This window comes from Pecten maximus, chromosome 8 (genome assembly GCF_902652985.1).
Source record: "Pecten maximus chromosome 8, xPecMax1.1, whole genome shotgun sequence".
Lineage (NCBI taxonomy): Eukaryota > Metazoa > Mollusca > Bivalvia > Pectinida > Pectinidae > Pecten > Pecten maximus.
Genome location: NC_047022.1, coordinates 38674315 through 38701331, shown reverse-complemented (window position 1 = coordinate 38701331; position 27017 = coordinate 38674315). Strand labels below are relative to the sequence as shown.

Sequence of the window (27017 nt, the reverse complement as noted above, 5' to 3'; positions counted from 1 at the left end):
AAGAACTCCATTAATTTGTTTTAATACAAACCTTTAATCTATAACTATAAACACATAAATATTCGTATTTTCAAAAAACATGTTTGTGAATTTTTACTATATGACCGTACAGTTGCATCATCGAGCTATTTACAGTTTTCGAATGTGGTTTTCCCCGAATTGAAATCATTTTTTGACATCGGAGGACCAACTTTTACAATGTCTTATTTCATACAATATACCAAAAGACAACTAAAATCATATTCCTAAAAGGTGGTCCTTCGATGCGCTGTCTGTAGAATGCAGTAGAATGACTATAAAAGATAATATAAACGAGTTATTTTAGTCAACTCTGTTTGTTCATATGGTAGATACGCCGCTTAACAGCATGGAGGCTCGGAGTTCGAGTCACGACATGTCACTTACTATTTTGTGTTTTTTTTTTACCTTGATTTACTCTTTCTTGATGATATCTAAAAGATATTTTCGACATTAAGAGTATGTTTTATACAAGGGGCCATGCCCCTTAACAGTCACCTCAGTTCTATAATATTTCAGTAAATTACCCCTTTTGACTCCGCTCATCAGCCAAAGGGCAAACATTTGCATACAATGAAACCGGCGTCCAAAAATTCTAACTTTAACCAATTTAGAATTAATTCAAATAGAAATCAAGCAAATGATAGTCAAACTATTATATATATTACTCACAAGGTTGACCTTTGTCTATGGAAGGTTTCTACAAAAAATCATTAAACTTGGCTCTGGTGTTTCTGAGAAGTCGAAACAAAAATCGTTGACAACGCACAACGAACCAATGAACCATAGCAATAATTTGATTTGAACGGCGGGAATCTCAAGTCACGTGATATTTCAGGGGTATTTTTAGCTCAGACTATCGGTGCGCATGGCTTAGTCAAGATAAGCGAAAACAAAACGGTTAAGGAAAATTTACCCGTGTTCCGCTGTAGTTATTCCCGATAATCTTAAGACATTTGAAAATTCATTATTATATTTGTAATTTTCCTATTTTTCACAAGGAGAAAAATATAACAAAATATTTAGTTCCTGAGTAAAACGGTATTATTGGAAAACCTGTAGTTTCAACTTGTCTGACACCATGTCAACAGCTGACTTGCGCAGTTTGCATGTTTCAATGCCTTCATCGTAACTGATAGGACAATACGAGCATTCATCACGTATATAATCAAACAAAAAGATCAAGGGTTTTATTTCAAAAATAGATTTGGAGGCGAACTATCAAGCGGAGGGATATAAAAGCACCATTGAAATCCTACGAGTGGCGCGGTCAGGAACCATGAGGATTTATTTTATTTACAATATGCCGATATTTAATTGGAAGGATCAGTTATTGAACGTTGCCTCGAATTCTCGACAAGATATATGATAACATAGACGCGTAGGAGATGGAAGTTTGTGTCGGAATCCCTGTTCTGTCGCTGTAGGAATCATTCAGATGTGCGTGGAGACTGGACGAGTGATTATGCATGTAACTCTAACATGCTGGGCATTCCCAATTTCCCTAACAGACGTACCATTTGAACTGACCAAGGAGGAAGCGTCGAACAAATAAAGGAAGTAAAAGTTCATCAAAGTAAAACACAAATATCAAAAGCCACGCCGTCGATGTTTGATCTTTCTAGTGATCGTCATTCCAGTAAACTCTGTGATTATCAGTTGATTTCATAATTATTGACTTCATTTCTGATCGTTAATGTGACTCACCGCCATAATTACCACATTAATAAACCTCGGCAGGTCATAGCACGCATCCAGCTACTTGAGCTGTAAGTGACAGTTTACACACGATAACTGTAGTGACTGTACTAGACATTGTCCTTGTGCGTGCATCTTACTATCATCAATACAGGATAAAACCATTTTAAGATCATTCATTCTATCAAGTTATTTATATCCAATCATTCCTTTGTAAGCTTGTGAAATCATCAGCAGTCCAAGGTTTTATGATAATTAATATTTAGCTTTACACAGCAGTTTATGTATAATAAGCCCGATAGAGATGTATTGAGCTGCAATCCCAATCGATACATCATTTTAATAGTTTTGAAATAGATTTCATCATATCGCTAGCAAATTAAAATTTTCCATGTTCAATACTTTAATACCGGGTATGACATATGTATTTCGGATCGTCAATTTTACTACACACAAAAGTATATTTTAAGAATTATGTAAAAGATACACAATATTTAAACATTTTAAGAAGAATGCCTTTTAAATCTAGATATTGATGGTTGCGTAACATTATAGGGACAGTTAACAAAGGATTCTCGGTCTTTTGCCTTTGATCCAAGCCGTCTACACTGGTACAGCATATTATTTATTTTTATTCCAGTCTAGGCAAATTTTCTTTTTTTTTTTTCTTCTCTTTTTCTTCTTCTATGCCCAGATATAGGCTCATAGATATATCTTAATATTATATGTATATAGTCCAACTTCTCATTCATATTTCATTACCATACTTTTACATTTCTCGTTATACAAATCATACAAACGTGGTGTTCATAATTTCATCCTCGAAAGTAATAATCTCTGTCTCTCTCTCTGTCTCTCTCTCTGTCTCTCTCTGTCTCTCTCTCTGTCTCTCTCTGTGTGTCTCTCTCTGTCTCTGTCTCTGTCTCTCTCTGTCTCTTTCTCTCTGTGTGTGTGTCTCTCTCTCTCTCTGTCTCTCTGTCTCTGTCTCTGTCTCTCTCTCTCTGTCTCTGTCTCTCTCTCTCTCTCTCTCTCTCCTTCAAACACGCACACACACACCCTTGCACACACGTACCCTTAAAACAGAAGCAGAAACTCTATACTAACGGCAGCATACTTGCATATACGTGCTGGTTTATACACAGACCCACACAAAAATAGAGAATACTCACAGTAAAAACACCATCACCATCAGTACACACGCAGCGTATATATCACCAATACGCCCTTTTCATGTAAACATAATACTTTCATTTACCCATCTTTACACATAGATCATAACTTTCTATTTTAGTACATTTTAAGAGCTAATAAGCTCGCAGAGCCATGTTTATCATCATTGCACATTCTCTATTGATTCTTTTAATCATTCTTTTTTATTCGTTTTTTACATGTTACTCGTTTAAATACAATGCTATGCTTTTCAATAATTTTATATTTCTATATCGTTGTAGGAGTAATTTTCTCTCAAGAAAATGTTTGAATAAAGACACAATTGAACAACTGTCTACCCTTCTATTAGAGATGTGGTAGTGTTTATATATTGTATAACCAATCAGGGACATAAGAATGTTAAATTCTTTGTACTTCTTATCAACAATCTTATATCCTATCAAGATGTAATACATATTTCTTAGCTGAACATTGTAATTATGTTTTTGTAAAAGATCATGTATCAAATTCCACAATGGGTCTACACATTGACATTCAATAAAATAGTGTTTATAATCATCCTTAACTTTACATATACAACATTCATCATTATCAATAATATTCCATCTTTTAAGTAAGATTCCATTTGGAAGAATATTATGGAATAGCTTCCATTTGAAAATTTTTTCGTTATTCTCTATTAAGATATCATTGATAAATTCAAATAATTCATGAAAAATCAAACCACTGCTTTCTAACTGAAACAAATCTTCCCACATACCTCTGCAGTATGATTTCTTTTTTCTTATAAATGCTAAGTAAAGAAACTTATTATTTACCTGATCAAGTTTTACACCCACTCCTTTATCAAAGACTAATAAATCAGAGTCAGTTTGTACATTTACCCGTGCATTATCTCCCTTGATTTTGTCCTTCCATTCTTTAGGAATAGCTTTCTTTACCTGACTTACCTCACTTATCCAGTCTCTCGTTTCTTTTAATTGTTGGTAAATTTTTATTTCATTTATACTATCATTATCAATTATATCGTTGATAAAAATTAACCCGGACTCAATCCAGGTCTTAAAAATTAGCGACCTTCCGTTAAGTTTGATGTGTTTATTTCCCCAAATGATCTCTCGACAAATATCTGTAAAGTTATAATCAACGATCGGCGCGTTATTTTCTCTAAGTTTCAACCATGATTGTAGGATGTTAATATAAAAATATGGTACATCGTTTTTTGGAAGGTTGCGTATGTGTCCTGGGGACATACGAAACAACACAGTGGCGCCACCAAGCTTTTCCAAATAATAATTTGGAATCACCTTCCAACAGGCGTCTACAGGAGATACTAACCTTTGTATCCAGGCTACATTTAAAACATCAATATGGGATTCAACATCCCGTATTAATAAACCGCCTTCCGATTTATCACTTATCATAACACTACGTTTAACACGCTCCGGCCCATTGTTCCAGATAAAACAATATATTTTCCTTTCAAGCTCCTTTATTTGTTCTTTACTTACGTATTGGACACTTGCTAAGTAGGTTATCTGTGGTAATATTATAGCTTGAACAACGACAGATTTTCCTATAATGGTCAATTTTCTTTTTTTCCAGTTTTTGATTAGTTCATCAATGCTTGTAATTTTATCTGCCCAATTAAGATTGGAACTTACCTTTGAGTTTATGCCGAAGTACATTCCCAACGACTTAACTTGCTTCACCCAATTAATACCCATAAACATATTATCTTTGTTTTTGTTACAGCCTAAATACAAACCTTCGGTCTTAGATTTATTTAATTGTAGACCAGACACTTTTCCGAACTGCTCAACGATTGATAACACTCTTCTGATGTCCCTATACCTCATAAATAAAGTAGTGTCATCTGCTAGTTGGGAGATTTTCATATTCCTATTTCGAATACTGATACCACTTATATGAACATCTGTTCTTATTTTTTGAGCTAGTAATTCAGCAGCTAGTACAAAATTTAAACATGATAGAGGGCACCCCTGTCGGATACCACGTGACACAACGTAACTTCCGGTCAACCAGTTATTGTTTTTAACGCAGCCTTTGATATTGGTATATATCACCTTAACCCATTTGATGAAAGAACGACCAAAACCAAATTTGTCCAAACAGCTAAACATAAAATCCCACTCTATCGTATCAAATGCTTTAGTAAAATCTAAAAAAAGTAGACAAGAGTCAATATTGAATTTCTCCGAATAATCTATAACGTCTTGAATTTGCCTTATATTATACCCTATAAATCTGTCTTTTATATATCCATTTTGATCTGTACTTACCAGTTTTTTCATCAAGGGTTTAAGTCGTGAAGCCAAAACGTATGCAGCTATTTTGTAATCTAAGTTTAACAGTGTAATCGGTCTCCAATTTTGTAACAATAGTGGGTCATTCTTTTTATAAATAAGTGTTACGACTCCAAGCTTCTGTGTATTGCTTAACTCACCTTTCCTGTATCCGTCATTGAGCGAGCCTAGCACAATATCTGAGATATCATCCCAGAAAGTTTTATAAAACTCACCAGAAAGACCATCACTACCTGGACTTTTGTTGGGCTTAAAGTTTTTAACTGCTGCTGTACATTCCTCTAATTTCAGCTCACCTTCACATGTAACATTTTCCTCCTCGGATAACGTATACTGAACTTCACAGTTATCAATGTACGCAGTTACCTCCCTTTTATCAATGCCGTCACTACTATAAAGCTTTGAATAAAAAGTCTCGATTTCCTTCAATATGTTCTCTGGATTGTTAACAATATCATCGTCACCAATCTTAATACTAGTTATATTCTTTTTTGCTTGTCTCTGTCTTTCAATACCTAAAAAATATTTCGTATTCCTTTCTCCTTTTTCAATCCATGCTACCCTAGATCTTACCTGGGCTCCTCTGGCTTTTTCCTCGTAAAAAAGTTCTAAATTTCCTTCCAATTCAGATATTCTTTCTTTTAAAATTTCCTGTGGATTCTGGACGTGTTCTGTCTGTAGATTAACTAAATTTTTCTCCAGTTGCGATATGTTTTCTGAAATATTCTTACTTCTGTTTCTACAGTAGTGTATAGTTCTATTCTTAATAATTACTTTACAGTAATCCCAAAATTGAGACTTACCTAAATCAAGAGCAGCCTGCTCTTCTTTCAGTTCCCGTATCACATTTCTTACCATGGATTTGTATTCAACTTCATCCAGTAAACTGTTATTTATTTTCCATATTCCTTTGCCCTTGGTGTTTGAACTATGATATATTTTAATTGAGATTGCCAGATGATCAGTATACTTTATTTGCGCCGGGCGAATATCACAAGAGATAATATTACCCAGATTTTCTGAAATCAAGAACATATCTATTCGACTCGCCTCACCTGTCCCTTTCCGCCTCCATGTGAATTGTCTTTTAAATTTATTTTTTACCCTCCAAATATCAATAAGTTTATTACATTTGATAAATTGGCTAAAGCTGTACGTTTTTCTCAAAGACTTTTGCTTATTATTCCTAGAAATTCTATCTGCTTGTTCAAGCACTTCATTACAATCACCTCCAGCAATAATAGTACCTTGAGCAAAATCAGCAACCAATTTTTTAACATTTTTGAAAAATACATTTCTCAACTTTTCATCATTTGGAGCATACATATTGACCAGCGTATAGAAATTGTTTGCTACTTCAATATTAACTATCAATAAACGTCCATCTGTGTCTTTTTTAACAGACACTACCTTTATATCTGTCTTATTATTAATAAAAACAGACACTCCTCTACTATTAGATTTTCCAAAACTATCTAAACTAATAGCGAAATTAGCAATCTCGTATTCCACGTCATTTTTAATATCATTTGTAAAGTGTGTTTCCTGTAAAAACACAATTTGAAATTTCTGATGCTTTAACCATTCGTATAATCGGGACCTTTTATTTTTGTCCCTTAAGCCCTGTGCGTTAAGGGATAGAACATGCAGGCTACTCATATGTTAATGTGAAAAGTCATCATTTTTTTTTATGCTTTTTTGATTTAGTTTCTTTTCCTGTGGAGGGTGGGGTCCGAGTTTTCGAACTACTTCGATCCCTATCCCGCCCAGGGGTTTTAACTAAGAATTTCTCCATAGATCCCCGGTTCAAACTCCTCTGGTCCGAAACCGAGCTACTCCTATACCCTCGACTCTCTGACGTCTCCTTCCGTCCACTCCTCTCAGTGTCGTCATTTCCGGTCATCTTTTTTGCGGGTTCCCCAGTGTCGCCCTTCTCTTCCGGTGCTAGATTATCACAGTTCACCCCGGTGTCTGGGCATTCAAATTGTTTGTGACCCTCCTGCCCACAAAAGTTACACACCCAGCCCTTCTTGCATTCAGAAGCTATGTGGCCCTCCTCTTTACATTTTATACAATGTGTACTAGACTTCAGCGTGATTGAGCTAACATTTTCCTGTTTAGGTTGACCGTAATACCAGACATTGGCGTAATATTTGCCCATCTTCAAAACTTTTGGTAAATGGTTTTGAAGTTTTTCAGCAATTATAACGCGGACGCCAGTATCGCAGTTGGTCAGACGATTGTTTACCCTCAGTTTTTCCCTGTGCATGCTAAGCAAGATACATCCCTGTTCAGATAAGGATTTTTTAATCAGCCCATCATCTGCGGATAACGGAACATTAGAAACTTTCAGTTTTGTTGTTTTGTCAAAGTCATATTTTGGGGTATTGGGATTTTCAGGAAGAAGGAAAACACTTTTCCCGCGAATAGTGATACCATTGGTCAAGAGAGAAATTCTATCAGAGATATTGTCAACATACAGACGCCAATATTTACCAGTGCGTTGAATACCTCTGATATTTTCCCCAGGAATAACATTACTGAGAGCAATGAATATTTCATCATGAGTAATCCATTTACTGTTAGTGGGTTTAACAGAACCATATACATCCCTCTCACTAAGAAATACCGGTTTCGCCTTACCGTACCCCTCCGGATAACTGCTTGTACCTCCCTCCACTGCAGCGGAGTACGATGCCTGTGTAGGATATTCTGCATTGTTATCTGTACTATCTTTCACTGATCCATTCTGAACCAACGAGAAATTACCGGCCCGGAGAAATTCAACTACGCTCAAAGGAATGTTACATGTATCGACGAGCGCCGCACGAGCTCCTCGGCCCGGTCCACTACTATCCGTACCTCGACTATTGTTCTCAGACATGACTTCTATAATCAACTTTTGATAACAATATTTTCAATAAATTCAAACTCAAAATGAACAGATTACCTCAACCGTTGAGACTGTCCACGGAGATGTAAAACAAACCTTCCTAATATAGCTTTTGAAGAGTTTTTGACGGAGCTCGGATCACACACACCTGTCCATAGCCAAGTCACGTGACCCCTAGGAAAACCTGTAGTTTCAACTTGTCTGACACCATGCTAACAGCTGACTTGCGCAGTTTGCATGTTTCAATGCCTTCATCGTAACTAATAGGACAATACGAGCATTCATCACGTATATAATCAAACAAAAAGATCAAGGGTTTTATTTCAAAAAAGGATTTGGAGGCGAACTATCAAGCGGAGGGATATAAAAGCACCATTGAAATCCTACGAGTGGCACGGTCAGGAACCATGAGGATTTATTTTATTTACAATATGCCGATATTTAATTGGAAGGATCAGTTATTGAACGTTGCCTCGAATTCTCGACAAGATATATGATAACATAGACGCGTAGGAGATGGAAGTTTGTGTCGGAATCCCTGTTCTGTCGCTGTAGGAATCATTCAGATGTGCGTGGAAACTGGACGAGTGATTATGCATGTAACTCTAACATGCTGGGCATTCCCAATTTCCCTAACAGACGTACCATTTGAACTGACCAAGGAGGAAGCGTCGAACAAATAAAGGAAGTAAAAGTTCATCAAAGTAAAACACAAATATCAAAAGCCACGCCGTCGATGTTTGATCTTTCTAGTGATCGTCATTCCAGTAAACTCTGTGATTATCAGTTGATTTCATAATTATTGACTTCATTTCTGATCGTTAATGTGACTCACCGCCATAATTACCACATTAATAAACCTCGGCAGGTCATAGCACGCATCCAGCTACTTGAGCTGTAAGTGACAGTTTACACACGATAACTGTAGTGACTGTACTAGACATTGTCCTTGTGCGTGCATCTTACTATCATCAATACAGGATAAAACCATTTTAAGATCATTCATTCTATCAAGTTATTTATATCCAATCATTCCTTTGTAAGCTTGTGAAATCATCAGCAGTCCAAGGTTTTATGATAATTAATATTTAGCTTTACACAGCAGTTTATGTATAATAAGCCCGATAGAGATGTATTGAGCTGCAATCCCAATCGATACATCATTTTAATAGTTTTGAAATAGATTTCATCATATCGCTAGCAAATTAAAATTTTCCATGTTCAATACTTTAATACCGGGTATGACATATGTATTTCGGATCGTCAATTTTTCTACACACAAAAGTATATTTTTAGAATTATGTAAAAGATACACAATGTTTAAACATTTTAAGAAGAATGCCTTTTAAATCTAGATATTGATGGTTGCGTAACATTATAGGGACAGTTAACAAAGGATTCTCGGTCTTTTGCCTTTGATCCAAGCCGTCTACACTGGTACAGCATATTATTTATTTTTATTCCAGTCTAGGCAAATTTCTAAACAACTGTCAATATTATACAATGATCTTAATCACAGTATGATATGGCATAAACAGTTCTATTTCAAAAACCATTAACATAGATCCAAGCTTTCTGATTGGATAAAGGTTGTCACATGACATTACAGTTCAAACTCATAGTTTCTAACTCAGGTCCTTGTCCTAGAGAAGTAACATAATGTTATGACACATAGAGAGTTTTAACTCGCCATCACTATACCATATGATACCAGTCTTTAATAGAAGGATCACATTATAGACAGTTCTCAGTTAGAAACATTTAATTAGGACCCAAGTTTTTGACTTAGTAGTTTGGCAAACCAAGTTGTCATTTATTCACGGAGAAACATTGATCCAGGATTTTACCAAATTATATAAGATATCTTATAAACCTTATAGGATATCTGAGATTTGAATTTGTGATAATGAACTGTCCTCCACTCGCTGAAGTAGCCGAGGTGAAGATGAAACTACATATAATTGTTTGAAACAAATTTATAATTGCCGTATATTCATGTTTGTTCGAACACGACATCTGCTCCGTGCCTAGCCGATCATGGTCGCGACAGAGGGTTGATTGTGTATGTTCCACGTGCTTTCCAATAAAACGGAAGTTACCTTACACAGGGAGGAGCAGTCATTTATTAACTTTTAGGTTTTGCCGGTCTCACGAGAGTCTCGTTCTTTATAAGATATCTTATATCTTTTATGAAATATCTTATATCTGTTATGATATATCTTATATACTTTTAATTATGAGATATCTTATATTTTATATAAGATTTCTTATAAACTTTAAATAAGGTATCTTATAAACATATAAGATATCTCATCAACATAAGATATCTCATTAATATATAAGATAACTTAAATAATTTGGTAAAATACTCGATCAACATCAAACATAAATGACAACTTGGCTTGTCATATAGTAGTGATTCCGTAACTTAGTGGGCGGTGGTCACTGTAGTGATTCCGTAACTTAGTGGGCGATGGTCACTGTAGTTTATTCCATATCTTAGAGGGCGGTAGTCACTGTAGTGATTCCGTAACTTAGTGGGCGGTGGTCACTGTAGTTGATTCCATAACTTAGTGGGCGGTGGTCACTGTAGTTTATTCCATATCTTAGAGGGCGGTAGTCACTGTAGTTGATTCCATAACTTAGTGGGCGGTGGTCACTGTAGTTTATTCCGTAACTTAAAGGGCGATGGCCACTGAAGTTTATGGAACGCCAAGGTATAACCAGCGATACTCGTTTATCTGGGCAGTAGTTGAACTTTGATCCCATCTTTAGCTTTCATTACCACTTCTGCGAGAGGGACTACTTCGTGGTCCTGGTCAAGCACAATACGAAATCTAAATCAAAAGATAACGATGTAAAGTAAACATCACTGAAAAACATATTAAAACTATCAAATTTAGGTAATAATGAAGTACAACATCCTAGCGCCTAGCAAGCACAAATTCCCTCAAAATGACATAAAATGTAGAGCAAGGGATATAACTCTAACACTTTTCAACTGAACTCGTTCACACTCATCATATGTTTACAGACAGACCGACAGACATATTACGGATTGCTGTACGTTATCGCGTGTTACTGTTCTACTCCGACATCAAATCGCGATTGACTCGATGTGACATGCCCACGACATGACGTCATGTTTCACTCTTTAAAAAACTTTGTATCATAACGTAAGTTCTAAAATGTACCAAGGTTACCTATTAAACGCATACTTCCTTCACGTGCCATCATACAACGTACCAAGGTTAATTATTATACGTATACTTCCTTTACGTACCATCGTACAACGTACCAATGTTACCTATAATACGTATACTTCCTTTACGTGACATCATACAACGTACCAATGAAAACCTATAATACGTATACACCCTTTACGTGACATCATACAACGTACCAATGTTACCTATAATACGTATACACCCTTTACGTGACATCATACAACGTACCAATGTAACCTATATTACGTATACATCCTTTACGTGACATCATACAACGTACCAATGTAACCTATAATACGTATACTTCCTTTACGTGACATCATACAACGTACCAATGTAACCTATATTACGTATACATCCTTTACGTGACATCATACAACGTACCAATGTAACCTATAATACGTATACACCCTTTACGTGACATCATACAACGTACCAATGTAACCTATAATACGTATACTTCCTTTACGTGACATCATACAACGTACCAATGTAACCTATATTACGTATACATCCTTTACGTGACATCATACAACGTACCAATGTAACCTATAATACGTATACATCCTTTACGTGACATCATACAACGTACCAATGTAACCTATATTACGTATACATCCTTTACGTGACATCATACAACGTACCAATGTAACCTATATTACGTATACTTCCTTCACGTGCCATCATACAACGTACCAAGGTAGACAGGGAACATTTTGCTGATCACATTAAAGGAATTAAGCGAGTCTTAAACCATATAAAACTTACAGTCGTGTTTATATTGCACGTGCGCATGGTTATGCACACGAAGTATCACGTATAGGGTGTTATGGATAGTTGGGCCTTATCGGGGTATAATTGATACCAACCGTCCTATTTATCTCTATTTTTTGTTCTATTTATGCTCCGTATAAAGTTAAACCTCAGGAAATGATATTTTACAGTAATTTAATAATCATTGTGATGTACTTCCATATTGCCGATACGTTTCGGATACGACTACGGATAAGTACAAAAACTCTATTTCTCCCACCGTATGTTATATTGCTGTACCCACAAGTTGAGGTGTACTAATGTTAAGATGTGGGAGTTAGTTAGTTATACGGAAAGGACATAACAACATTGTGTAGGATTGACGATAAGGTTGTAATGAGATATATGTCGACACCTGGTAATGAGTGAAGCTGATGAGGATGTGATTAAATCATTCCTTGTATATCTTTTGCCTGTTTTTGATGATAACTGTGATGATAATGACCATAATACAAGTATGTCTGGTAACAGATACCGCCCATTTTGCCCGATATCAACTGCGGACAACGAAACCGACATAGATTTCAAACTTAGGGGGCGTGTCGAAAAACACGTTTCTACAAACAAGAAACAGCATCATAATATCTCGTTTTAATGCTATGTGCATCCAAATAATCAAACTTTCCGAACAGCCATGGCGGTACACATGTACACAATATATTATAAGTGCCATTCAGGATGATACCAGAGGGTACCAAATAAGCGATATATATTTATCTGGAAACTAGCGTCCTCTACTTTGACACGACCGCTCACATGATTTCTCACATGTTTTAAATATTTCCTACGAATGTCAATGATGATGTAATGATGTGATGATTTGAATGAATGCAAATAATTTATATATTGATGGTGATGGTGATTAAACTGACAAAGAGAAAAGTATTGATGTATGATATTAATGATGACGATGATGGTATGATATTGATAATTTATATTAGTATCTGTTTATGTACGAATGATTCAACATACCTGTTCAAGACTTTGGCAAGCATAACCTTCATCTCATTTACAGCAAAATTTTGTCCAATGCAGTTTCTACAACAGATAAGGTATGCATAAAATCATAAAAAAATTTATAATAACAATTTTGACAACATCCAAAAATAAGATTCCAATTTCCGTTGATTATTTAAAAAAATAAGTCATGTAACCATGGACGACAACCTTAGACGCTAATCATCTGTGATTGAAAGTGTGGATAGTGTGCCTACCTTGGTCCCGCAGAAAATGGAACGTAGGAAAATGGATCTTTATCGCTTGACGCGTGATCTTCGAACCGATCAAGTCTGAATATCTGATAGAAAGACAGGATATACATAGTAAATAATACTCGTCATTGATAGCTGGTTAGTATTTAGGTTCAGAACTTAGCTTTTTATTTGACTCACTATAACCCATGTACTTATTCCTTAAAAAAACAACATAAATGTAAAATTTGGCATTTAAGACATTTCTATAACACTTGTTATATCTCCGACATTGTTGATGAAAATTCAAACAATTTAACACCATTTTTACTCGTCAGCATTGATTTCAAGTAGGAACTGGGCAAAACAAATATTTTCAAAGTACTTCATGGTCTGGCCAGTTGTCAGGGTGATGGTTAATACACTCTATCTGGATCATCACATCAATGGACGCAGGCAAAGTGACGCCGTCCACTTCCAGAGGTTCTTTGAGCGTGCGCGAGATAATAGGAACCGGTGAGTACATCCGCATTGTCTCTTTCAAAAAGAGATGAAGCATTTTCATCTTTGGCAAGTCGTCCCTGTGTAAATGAAGACGGGACTTCAGTCAATAGCTCATTTATGACATTCAAATACAATTTGCATCGAACGGAGGTGCATGCTGCTGTTATATAAGATACAATAAACTAATCGTCCATTACAAGGTTAGTTATAAATCGTAAAAGTAACCTACCAAATTACGATTTCTCTATCCTGCATTATCTCCCTTACTTCCTCAAAAACTTTTTGTTGATCATCCGGGTACTTTCCTAGACAGTAGAAGGTCCAGCTAAGTGCTGAAGCTGTCGTGTCATGACCTGCCATTGAGAGAATCATGTCTTTACTTATATAACCGTTTACAATGTTGTTAAAAAACGCAACATTGTTATTCAGGATGTTTAATGACAGTCATCATGAACAAGTGGCTTACTGTACATTTCAGTTCAAACAATATACGTATGTGTCGTCTGGTAACACACTGCAAAACAAACCAGTACATCTATTTATATAAAAACGTATGACCAACGTATATCTCAATTCTGTTGAAAAATGTATCTCGTTTATCGAGTGTAGCATGATTTTTTTTTTTAAATATAAATCTGATTTTAAACAAGAGGCCAAGAGGGTCTGCACCACTAACCTGTGCATTTAAGTCATCATTGTAAAATACTCTCATTTAAGTTATATTACAATATTTTCTTACTTTTAGAGCTGCCATCTCCTAACATAGTTCAAACCAAATGTGGACCAAATCCTGTCATTCTTAAAGCAGAAAAGGAATTACAAAGAATTTGCTTTGTTTCCCCCAGTGGGCAGCACTCCTTACTGATTCAATTTGGTTTGCGCGTGGTGAATTCGAATGTGTTTTGGGAGAATGCGGTATGTTCGTGTTAATTCTCCTTGCTGTTTTATAGTGCTATCTCACTGCAGCATATTGTCGCAGACATCCAGCAGAACACCCAATCCGGTCACATTATCCGCACAACGAGCAAACCAGTCGTTCCACACCAACAATGCTGAGCCTAAGCAAGAGGATCAGCTACCATTTTTAAAGATTATAAAATGTCTAGGCAAGGTGACAAAGGCCTTCCTCATAGGGGCGAACTGTCAACTTAATGCCAAAAGACAGGCATTGACAAGGGAGACATTAGGAAAAAGAACGCTGTTCAGAAAGAAAAGAACAGATAAAATACCAAACTTAGTCGTCTCTTACTATCATGCAATAGCGGCAGCAGGTACAATTCTTGCGCCATACCTGTAGTACATCATTCATACAGAATGGGATCTCCTTTGTTAAATAATGTTCTAGACCAAATTTCATCGAAATCCAATCACTCGTTCAGAAAATGTAGCGATTACATTTTTTTTATCCCATTTCCCTATTGCCCTCTACTGCCCCAGGGAAACCACCCAAATAATGATCCAGATCACATTTCATCAAAATTCATTCAATTGTTCGGGAGTAGTAGCAATTTCAAGGATTTACCTCTAGTTCCCCTATTTGGCTCAAACCAAATCCGCCCCGGTGAGCCACAACCTCCGACTATACATCAGTGGATCTTCTTTGCCTAATAATGCTCCAGACCAAATTTCATCAAAATCCACTAAGGTGTTTAGGATAAGTCGTGATTTAAACGAAATGTCATTAGCTCGCCAGCCCTCCGTACCAGGTGAGCGAAAACTGAGTTAGATAGGTCATTCATTAAACAATGCCTGTTTTTTTTCTTAAGAAATATTTTACTATTGCCACTAAATCTTTAAATGAGAATAATCAGACTCTAGTTTTACCCGCGAACATGAAAGTGTCCACCTCGTCCCTGATCTCAAGGTCACTTAGTCCTTGACCATCAGCGTCTCTGGCAGTTATCAACATATCCAGGAAGTCCAAACGACGTTTCTGTGTCGAGGAAGGGTCAATTTTCTACAAATTCGGAGAACAAAGACACTGTCATAAGTGTAAAAAATATACTTACAGTATCAAAAGGAAACATTTCCACGTACAGACATTAAATCTATTAACATGTGTATCACCTCATTCTTTCATCAATCTTTAATTAACATCTCAGTCTCATAATATGATATTATGTCTAGCTCATATCTTATGTCAATGACTTGTTTATATCGGATGCAGCAAGTATTGGAGCAGACAACAGAAAATTGGATTCCAATGCTATGAGGATTTCACGGCTTTCTTGACAATGCCGACACTACTGATCCATAAATGGTATTCGAAACGTTTTAAAATCATTTCACACAGAAGATCAATTCAAATAACATAAACGCAGTGATCTGAGCTACAAAACCAATCAAAATTTGAAATAGAAAACGTACAGTAATACCGAAATTCAAAATGCAATATAAATCGTATCTCGTATGCATTTAATATAACACAGTAATTTGTGAGGGCCTTACATACCAAAGCTTTCTTTCTGTTCTGGATAATATTGTTGGCAAAATCATGAACATAGTCACATAAGTAGAAGAACCGTTTGCCTCGGCTGGTCCATCTGTAGACAGCGTCGATATGGGTGATAGGATTTCTGTCAAACATAATTCATATGTCTAAGTTTTATATAGTAAAGAAATGAAATGAAATTTCAGCTCTTACCAATAATGGTATGTAATCAAAAATGAAGGGATCCATGAGACAAAAGGGAAAACCTAGAACCAGCTCTACAGAGCAATAAATAGGATCACACCATCGCTTTATAGACGAGATGCTTACATTTTCTTATCTTAAGACTCATTTTATTGAAAGGACCAGGCAAAACGTTAAGATATAAATCTCTACCATTGAAAACCACTAACAATCTAACGGAGCTTTGCATTACATGTGATATGTCGTCTTCTTTGCCCGTTTTCCTTGAGCTGTTTTGTCCACACGGAATGATATATTGAGTAGGCTTCTGATTAACATATGAATATGGCAAGCAAAGCTGTCATTTATTCGCGGAGCAATGTTGATCCAGTATTTAACGAAATTATATAAAATATCTTATATGTTTATGATATATCTTATATGTCTATAAGATATCTTATATGTTTATAAGATATCTTATATGTTTATAAGATATCTTATATAAGATATAAGACATCTCATATAATATATAAGATATCTTATAACCTTTTCTTTATAAGATATCTGATATAATATATAAGATATCTTATATAATATATAAGGTATCTTATATCTTTTATAAGATATATTATATATTATATAAGATATCTGATAAAGAAAAGTATATAAGATATTTCATTTAATATAAAGTTATCTTATAAAGTTTATAAGATATCTTATATAATTTGGTAAAATCCTGGATCAACGTTGCTCCTTGAAAAAAATGTCATTTTTTATGAGAAATCTTATAAAAGAACGAGACTCTAGTGAGACCGGCAAAATAATAAAAGTTCGAGAATGACTGCTCCCTCTGTAAGGTAACTTCCGTTTTGTTGGAAGGCACGTGGAATTTTCACAATCAACCCTCTGTCGCGATCACGATCGGCTAGGCACGGTGCACATGTCGTGTTCGAGCAAACATGAATATATGACAATTATAAATCTGTTTTAAACCATTTTATGTAGTTTCAGCTTCATCTCGGCTCTTTCATCGAGTGGAGGAGAGTTCATTATCTCAAATTGCAACCTCGTTCTTTATAAGATATCTTATAATCGAATTATATAAGATATCTTATATAATATATAAGATATCTTATAAAGCTTATAAGATATCTGATTTAATTATCTTTATAAGATATCTTATATCTTTTATGAGATATCTTATATATTATATAAGATATCTTATAAAGTATATAAGATATCTTATATCTTTTATATGATATCTTATATAATTATATAAGATATCTTATATAATTTGGTAAAATCCTGGATCAACGTTGCTCCTTGAAAAAATGTCAACTTGGCTTGCCATATATGAAATACATACGAGTCGATGTCCAGATAGGGAGGGTAGATCTTTGTAATGTACCATATATAAATGATGGAGGTAAAGTCTAATTTATTACTAAATCATTGACTCCCAGGAGGATTCTTTTTAATCTTAATTCATTTATTGTTTTCCTCTGGCTTCGATTGCTTCAAAGGCAAAAGATATTTTTAAGATTCATGGAAGATTTCGCCAAAACAACACAGGAACTAGTCTTCGTAGGCTTTATGGCATGTAAAGTAAAATATGCTTTAGTAAATGAATGTCACTGGTGATTATTCGCCAAATGTGTTTTTGTTCCCGTTAGATTGTATTTCGTGAATTATGTCATATATGTGTACTAATAAATGAGGAAATCAACATACATCGTATGTCAGGTTTAACGGACCGTTTAACTTACAGGATTACGGTCAAGCGTTTACTAGTGTGTACGTAATTACACACCGCAAACAGGTTAGGTACTATTACCGACGAAATGATCTCCCAGTAAGTATGAATATTCCTTAGAAAGGGTGAATGCGAAAGGTAACAAAGTCGCCAGTAATTGGATTCTGCTCTTGTTACATCTCTTAAATTCGCAACTGTATAATAACGATATAAACATGGCTTCAACATGTTTTCGGTGAATTAAAAAAAATCGCATTCTTATATATAATATGATTATGTAAGCATTTTAAATCTTTTAAATATAAAGATACTTATACAATCATAATTAACTATGTTTATTACTTAAACTTCAATCGTGACACATAGCGACATTGTAACCTAAATTCAATCATTAATCATGTAAAAAAAAAAAAAAAAACTTTCTACACCCATAGCGAAACAAGATATATTAACTTATATTGATCACTCTCGCTGACCTGGATGTAAGGAGTCCTACTGTGGGTGGAAGCCGGAGTAACCGGAGAAAACCCACAAGGGCGAGCAGGTGACCCCATACCTTTTCACGTCCGATCGAGGAATCGAAACCCGGCCGCCGAGGTGAAGGACAAGTGTTACCACTGTATCACATTTCCTAGTCCTATTGTAACTAGCCTTACATATTGTAACTAGCCTTACATATTGTAACTAGCCTTACATATTGTACCTAGACTTACATATTGTAACTAGCCTTACATATTGTAACTAGACTTACATATTGTAACTAGCCTTACATATTGTAACTAGCTAGCCTTACATATTGTAACTAGCCTTGCATATTGTAACTAGCCTTACATATTGTAACTAGCCTTGCATATTGTAACTAGCCTTACATATTGTAACTAGCCTTACATATTGTAACTAGCCTTACATATTGTACCTAGCCTTACATATTGTACCTAGTTTTACTCATTATACTTTTCCTTGTGTGTACTGATCACTTCACAATAGATCACGTAATAGTTGAGAACAGAGGTTATTAATTTAAACAATGAATGAATATCTGTAGATTTAAATGAAACGATTTGCATTGCCAAGCATATTATATATTGTGAGGATTAAAGTAAACGGTGTTTCAAAAAGAAAAAAAATGAAAAAAATGAAAAAATAATAATAATAAAAAAGCAATAGCATTGCTGTTATGGAACCGTGGTAACATTAGCTAAACAAACAAAAATGCTGAAATTGACATACTTACATGAACCTATCCGCTGCTAGATGGGTTAGCTCATCCACTGCCTGAACGTACGGGTGTTTGTCTCTATAAATAGAAAACTAAACGTACGGGTGTTTGTCTCTATAAATAGAAAACTGAACGTACGGGTGTTTGTCTCTATAAATAGAAAACTGAACGTACGGGTGTTTGTCTCTATTAATAGAAAACTGAACGTACGGGTGTTTGTCTCTATAAATAGAAAACGTAACACACGCATATATATATATATATATATATATGCATTACAAGTCCCAGATTGTAAAGATAATAATCAATAACCCATTATATATTTCTTCAGATAAAAAACACTCTGTCTGTTTTAGGGAAGTCGCCTCTATGACCTACCCTTGTTCCTGTATGTCCGACTCGTGTCTGTTTTAGGGTAGTCGCCTCTATGACTTACCCTTGTTCCTGTATGTCCGACTCGTGTCTGTTTTAGGGAAGTCACATCTATGACTTACCCTTGTTCCTGTATGTCCGACTCGTGTCTGTTTTAGGGAAGTCACATCTATGACTTACCCTTGTTCCTGTATGTCCGACTCGTGTCTGTTTTAGGGTAGTCGCCTCTATGACTTACCCTTGTTCCTGTATGTCCGACTCGTGTCTGTTTTAGGGTAGTCGCCTCTATGACTTACCCTTGTTCCTGTATGTCCGACTCGTGTCTGTTTTAGGGAAGTCACATCTATGACTTACCCTTGTTCCTGTATGTCCGACTCGTGTCTGTTTTAGGGTAGTCGCCTCTATGACTTACCCTTGTTCCTGTATGTCCGACTCGTGTCTGTTTTAGGGTAGTCGCCTCTATGACTTACCCTTGTTCCTGTATGTCCGACTCGTGTCTGTTTTAGGGTAGTCGCCTCTATGACTTACCCTTGTTCCTGTATGTCCGACTCGTGTCTGTTTTAGGGTAGTCGCCTCTATGACTTACCCTTGTTCCTGTATGTCCGACTCGTGTCTGTTTTAGGGAAGTCGCCTCTATGACTTACCCTTGTTCCTGTATGTCCGACTCGTACGACAGAACACATCTCAACAAAATATCCAGGGTTGCTACCGCCATCGGCTTCGTAATTTCTACAGAATTTCCTCCAATAGATGACGATTCCAGTTGTCTCTACATGTGAATATTTTTAGTCAGATAACAAAATATTTTACAATGGTCACCTTAGAAGGGTAAAATGGAAACCGCCAAATTAGAAGTTTCATATCTATCGCATATAAAAAGTCTGTCCTTACCTCTCGTACAACGGATACAAACGGAATTCACCGAAACGAGATTTCTGCTTTTAAAAAAAATGTACAATAACTATTTCAATATTGAATCTTTTACAACTTTGAAATGAAACATACCACAATAGTGGCTTCAACTTTTTTTTTATTTTTCATGTTTTAATTAACTTGGGTGAAGGCAGCCGTGCCATGCCAATGCTAAAAGCAGTATCAACTTAAGATTATCTATTCATATTTGATGTTTAACTCACTATGAATGTATCGCAGGAATCATTATAAATGTCGATATACGGGCGTAAAATGTCGAAGTGGAACGCCGGTGTCAGCATCCGTCGATTTCTCAGCCACTTGGTACCCGAACTAAACAACAGTCCATCCCCTGAAATTGACGTTAAAACATCTGTATTCAGCCACCTTTCTATCGTGGTTTATTTACCTGCTAATTTAATGGACATGTAATATACTTTTATACAATACTTAACAGGATACTGGTAGGTAATGCATAGCATTGTTAATTGGCATGCCGTTTGATAATGTATTCCTCTTTACCTTTAATCTGTGCATCAACTGGCGCCCTGTTCACGAGGGCGATTTTGAAATGGACAGGTGGATGAACGGATGGATCAAGAGTTTTGATAACAGTAGACAACATTTATAAACGAATTTTTGCATTATGATTAGCCAAATATATCTACTATTAATTACGACATATTTGACAGATTATCATGATATTGGTTCAAAATCTATTTTTCTATCATTGTGTTTATGTCTGTTTTTATTTCCATTATTCACCATGGAATTTGTACCATTAACTACATATTCTGGCATATGTCAAGCTTGGACATTGATCTATTTACCCGGAGTTTTCGTTAAGTGAATCTTCATTAGAATTTCACCAGCTCTGCTCTTATATAAGACAAAGAAATACAATGTTCTGTTAAATATTCATCGACGATTGCAAAAATGAAAGAAATTACGCCAGTAATTATTATTTCTAGAACATCCTATAAACCAGATTGCTAAACGTGTACGTTGACACATAGTGCTTAAGCTAAAATAAAGGCACTGTGAACAGGTAATCGCCTCGGCTGTCAATACATCCAATATACAATCTTCATCCGTCAACACACCCAATACAAAATTCGACAGCCAATACACCCAATATATAATTCTCATCTATCAATACATCCAATTTTACAATGATTGTCTGTTAATACGTCCATAAGTTAATAAGTTAATAAGTAATATACATTTCTCATCAGACAATACACCCAATATACAATCCTCTTCTGTAAATTCGATTCATATGCAATCTAATGCATATCGGGTGGATTTACAGACGAGGCGGGTGAGTGTGGTAGTTTGAAACAAGAAAAAAGACGATGTAACATCTGTGAAGTGAAGCAGAACTCCTGAAGTCTTTGTCACAGATATGGTAGAAATAGCAATAACTTAACAAAGCCACGAGACAATGACAAAGACAGATATGGTATAGATAACAATAACTTAACCAAGCCACGAGACAATGACAAAGACAGATATGGTATAGATAACAATAACTTAACAAAGCCACGAGACAATGACAAAGACAGATATGGTATAGATAACAATAACTTAACCAAGCCACGAGACAATGACAAAGACAGATATTGTATAGATTACAATAACTTTACCAAGCCACGAGACAATGATAAAGACAGATATTGTATAGATAACAATAACTTTACCAAGGCACGAGACAATGACAAAGACAGATAAGTTATAGATAACAATAACTTTACCAAGCCACGAGACAAACGATCCATAGGGAGAGCCCACTCCTGTCGGTTTGGGGAGAGAAGACTTCAGTACAGCCTTGGCAGTGTCGGGGTGAACCATTGAGAAGTTCGGGAACAAACGTGTGACCCACGTGATGATCAGTTTAGGCCTGTCCTTGATGATTAAATCCTTTGCTATGTCCACCCAGTCATATGTGTGTTTCAACTACAACAGGATTATCCATTTCATCAGACATATTATACTACATGAAGTAACAAAGGACAAATCGCCAAATTAAACCTTTTTCGTCACACCCTTCAGTCCCAATAGTAGTCCGAATTAGTAGGATGTTTGGTTACATGTATATGACTGTGATTTTTGCCGTTTTGAGATTGATCAAGAACTGCCCTACATTTGTTGCCAAAATACAATGCTCATCGGGCTTTAATGCGCGCGAGGTAACATTGATTTTTGAATTCGGTTGCCACAGGGGAAACCACCTGTTACTTTTGAAATTCAACTCCATTTTAAATGAAGTTCCACGTTGTGTTTTCGAGATATTGGTTGCTAATATATTTTTATGTTTACTTCGTGAATCTAAACAGTAAATAAGACAGAAAACAGGTACTGAAATATCTGAAAAATAAAATACCTATACCACACAGCTAAGAAATCAAGGAAAATACACACAACACATATTCATTGCTATTTCTTACATCTAGAATAAACACGATGCTTTGGAAATATTTATCAAAAGAAATTTATACTATGTTGCGAATTACGATTTCGAGATAACCTTCTTTTATTTACGACCTTATGTCTTTGATGCTCAAAATGACAACTTTATAAAAATATATTTTCACTCACATTATGAAATCTGGGTGTCGGAAAGGTGTAAAATTATTCTTCGGAAAAGAAAAAAACTGTAGTTGAGCTAGATAAGAAATTATACGGGGGCAGGCTCCTATGGAGAATTAACATTACTGGAAACAGGCCCTTTAGAGTTTTTTTCCCATTTCGATCGTTGCCGCCACACCGCTATATCAAGTCAATAAAAGTATTGTAATAATTCGATCTACAATACAAGCTGCTATACCCATATGTGTATGTATGTTACAGGAAGCGACTGAAAGTAGCGTCTAGCAGAATCTAGAACCTCTGGATCAACGGTTATAATCCATTTCTTAATAATCATATTTACCGCGATATGCCACATATCTTTAAGGGGAAGTGGTCTCCTTTCTTTTGCACAACAGGAAACGAAGGGCCTTAACCTAACAATACAAACGACAAAGCAGACAAGAAGGCAGTAGAACCTCCTGAACATTTTTATCCTTAATGAAAAGATGGTATTGGGTGTATTGACAAGCCTCATCTGTTTGTGTATTGACAGGGGGTAGTCTGTTTGTGTATTGACAGAGGTTGTCTGTTGGTGTATTGACAGACCTCGTCTGTTGGTGTATTGACAGACCTCGTCTGTTGGTGAATTGACAAGAGTCGTCTGTTTGTTTATTGATAGGCCTCGTCTGTTGGTGTATTGACAGCCCTCGTATATTGGTGTATTGACATGCCTCGTCTGTTGGTGAAGTGACAAGCGTCGTCTGTTGGTGTATTGACAGGCCTCGTCTGTTGGTGTATTGACAGGCCTCGTCTGTTGGTGTATTGACAGGCCTCGTCTGTTTGTGTATTGACAGGCCTCGTCTGTTGGTGTATTGACAGGCATCGTCTGTTGGTGTATTGACAGGCCTCGTCTATTGGTGTATTGACAGGCCTCGTCTGTTGGTGTATTGACAGGCCTCGTCTGTTGGTGTATTGACAAGCCTCGTCTGTTAGTTTATTGACATGCCCCGTCTGTTGGTGTATTGACAGGCCTCGTCTATTGGTGTATTGACAGGCCTCGTCTGTTGGTGTATTGACAGGCCTCGTCTGTTGGTGTATTGACAGGCCTCGTCTGTTGGTGTATTGACAGCCCTCGTATATTGGTGTATTGACATACCTCGTCTGTTGGTGAATTGACAAGCGTCGTCTGTTGGTGTATTGACATGCCTCGTCTGTTTGTGTATTGACAGGCCTCGTCTGTTTGTGTATTGACAGGCCTCGTCTGTTGGTGTATTGACAGGCATCGTCTGTTGGTGTATTGACAGGCCTCGTCTAATGGTGTATTGACAGGCCTCGTCTGTTGGTGAATTGACAAGCGTCGTCTGTGGGTGTATTGACAAGCCTCGTCTGTTTGTGTATTGACAGGCCTCGTCTGTTGGTGTATTGACAGGCCTCGTCTGTTGGTGAATTGACAAGCGTCGTCTGTTGGTGTATTGACAAGCCTCGTCTGTTAGTTTATTGACATGCCTCGTCTGTTGGTGTATTGACAGGCCTCGTCTGTTGGTGTATTGACATGCCTCGTCTGTTGGTGTATTGACAGGCCTCGTCTGTTGGTGTATTGACAGGCCTCGTCTGCTGGTGAATTGACAAGCGTCGTCTGTTGGTGTATTGACAGCCTTCGTCTATTGGTGTATTGACAAGCCTCGTATGTTGGTGTATTGACAGGCCTCGACTTTTGATGTATTGACAGGCCTCGTTTGTTGGTGTATTGACATGCCTCTTTGTTTGTGTATTGACAGACCTCGTCTGTTAGTGTATTGACAAGCCTTGTATGTTGGTGTATTGACAGGCATCGTCTGTTAGTGTATTGACAAGCCTCGTCTGTTGGTGTATTGACAGGCCTCGTTTGTTAGTGTATTGACAGGCCTCGTATGCTAGTGTATTGACATGCCTCGTATGTTAGTGTATTGACAGGCCTCGTCTGTTGGTGTATTGACAGGTCTCGTCTTTTTGTGTATTGACAGGCCTCGTCTATTGGTGTATTGACAGGCCTCGTATATTGGTGTATTGACAGGCTTCGTCTGTTGTTGTATTGGCATGCCTCGTCTATTGGTGTATTGACAGGTCTCGTGTGTTGGTGTATTGACAAGCCTCGTGTGTTGGTTTATTGACAGGCCTCGTATATTGGTGTATTGACAGGCCTCGTCTGTTGGTGTATTGGCAGGCCTCGTCTATTGATGTATTTACAGGTCTCGTCTGTTTGTGTATTGACAGGCCTCGTCTGTTGGTGTATTGACAGGCCTCGTATATTGGCGTATTGACAGGCCTCGTCTGTTGGTGTATTGGCAGGCCTCGTCTGTTTGTGTATTGACAAGCCTCGTCTGTTGGTGTATTGACAGGCCTCGTATATTGGTGTATTGACAGGCTTCGTCTGTTTGTGTATTGACAGGCCTCGTCTGTTTGTGTATTGACAGGCCTCGTCTATTGGTGTTTTGACAGACGAGGCGTGTGCCTGTGGTAAAACCATCTCCAATTCAACCAACGCTGTAACTACAATATTAGTTCATATACACTAAGCGTTTCCTGGGTAACACTTTCCCTAAGGAACGATCAGCGTTACAGAGAAGAGTTTACAGACACTGAAACAGCTAATTATACGTCAGCCACTTGAAGCAGGAATGTTTTTGTCGAGGCGTCGGAAATACTCCATAGATTAGGTCCCGACCACTTTGATAGTGGACCGCAAGATGGACTATTGGACTAGTCAACAAGGTAACATTCGAGTAAAAGAAATCCCTGAACACATACATATAATAACAGTACATAGGTAATACAGACTTCAAAGTAACTGAACACATACATATAATAACAGTACATAGGTAATACAGACTTCAAAGTAACTGAACACATACATATAATAACAGTACATAGGTAATACAGACTTCAAAGTAACTGAACACATACATATAATAACAGTACATAGGTAATACAGACTTCAAAGTAACTGAACACATACATATAATAACAGTACATAGGTAATACAGACTTCAAAGTAACTGAACACATACATATAATAACAGTACATAGGTAATACAGACTTCAAAGTAATTTGAAAAGTATTTAAACACGTTATAAACCAATCTCGCTGAAGCTATTTTAATAGGCTGGATACAGGTAATAACAATATAACATCCATTAGCATTGGCATTATTGTAGAGGGTTGAACGTGTTCCGGAATTCATTATAGACACATTCGTGTTGTGATTCCGAGCACTGAATACTCCAATTTTACCCTTTCAACAAGATAAATCCGCGAGAGAGTAAAATTACAAATTAATGTTATCTACCACAAGTAAATAGAGATAAGTAGAGAGCTACAGTGAACTATCTAATTACATTATATCACTTAAGTACAGCAAGGTCACAGCGAGACCAGGTAAAGCTCGCGATAGAAATGGATAAGGTCAATTGTCACAATCAGGATTATAACAGATCACATACAATGTAGATCTCCCTTCTTTTCCCGCCATATATCGTGTTAAACTTCTACTCACCAGGTGGAGGTTGCCCCAGAAAGGATGTAACGGACCGACATCTTGAAAATGTCTGGCGGCTGCACACCATTCTCGGCAGCGTATAACAAATCTGACAATCTTCCATACTGATACAGCAAGGACAGCGGTCAGTATTAGCCGGAAAAACCATCCGCTCTCCATTCTGTAGTATTTGTGTTCAGGAGATACAAATACCACCAATG

General features: G+C 36.6%; 1 protein-coding gene across 1 annotated transcript; it reads right to left on the bottom strand.

The window, feature by feature from the left end:
- Positions 1 to 14: 14 nt before the first annotated feature.
- LOC117333452 (cytochrome P450 4F4-like) lies at positions 15 to 27017 on the bottom strand. Its single transcript, XM_033892752.1, has 13 exons — positions 26815 to 27017; positions 22465 to 22666; positions 20935 to 21062; positions 20443 to 20567; positions 19442 to 19504; positions 16293 to 16416; positions 15665 to 15797; positions 14070 to 14193; positions 13722 to 13917; positions 13361 to 13443; positions 13119 to 13184; positions 8291 to 10943; positions 15 to 1074 (listed from the first exon to the last, which is right to left on the bottom strand). The coding sequence occupies exons 1-12, from the start codon at positions 26974 to 26976 to the stop codon at positions 10844 to 10846; spliced, it is 1506 nt and encodes a 501-aa protein (XP_033748643.1). The 5' UTR covers positions 26977 to 27017; the 3' UTR covers positions 15 to 1074; positions 8291 to 10843.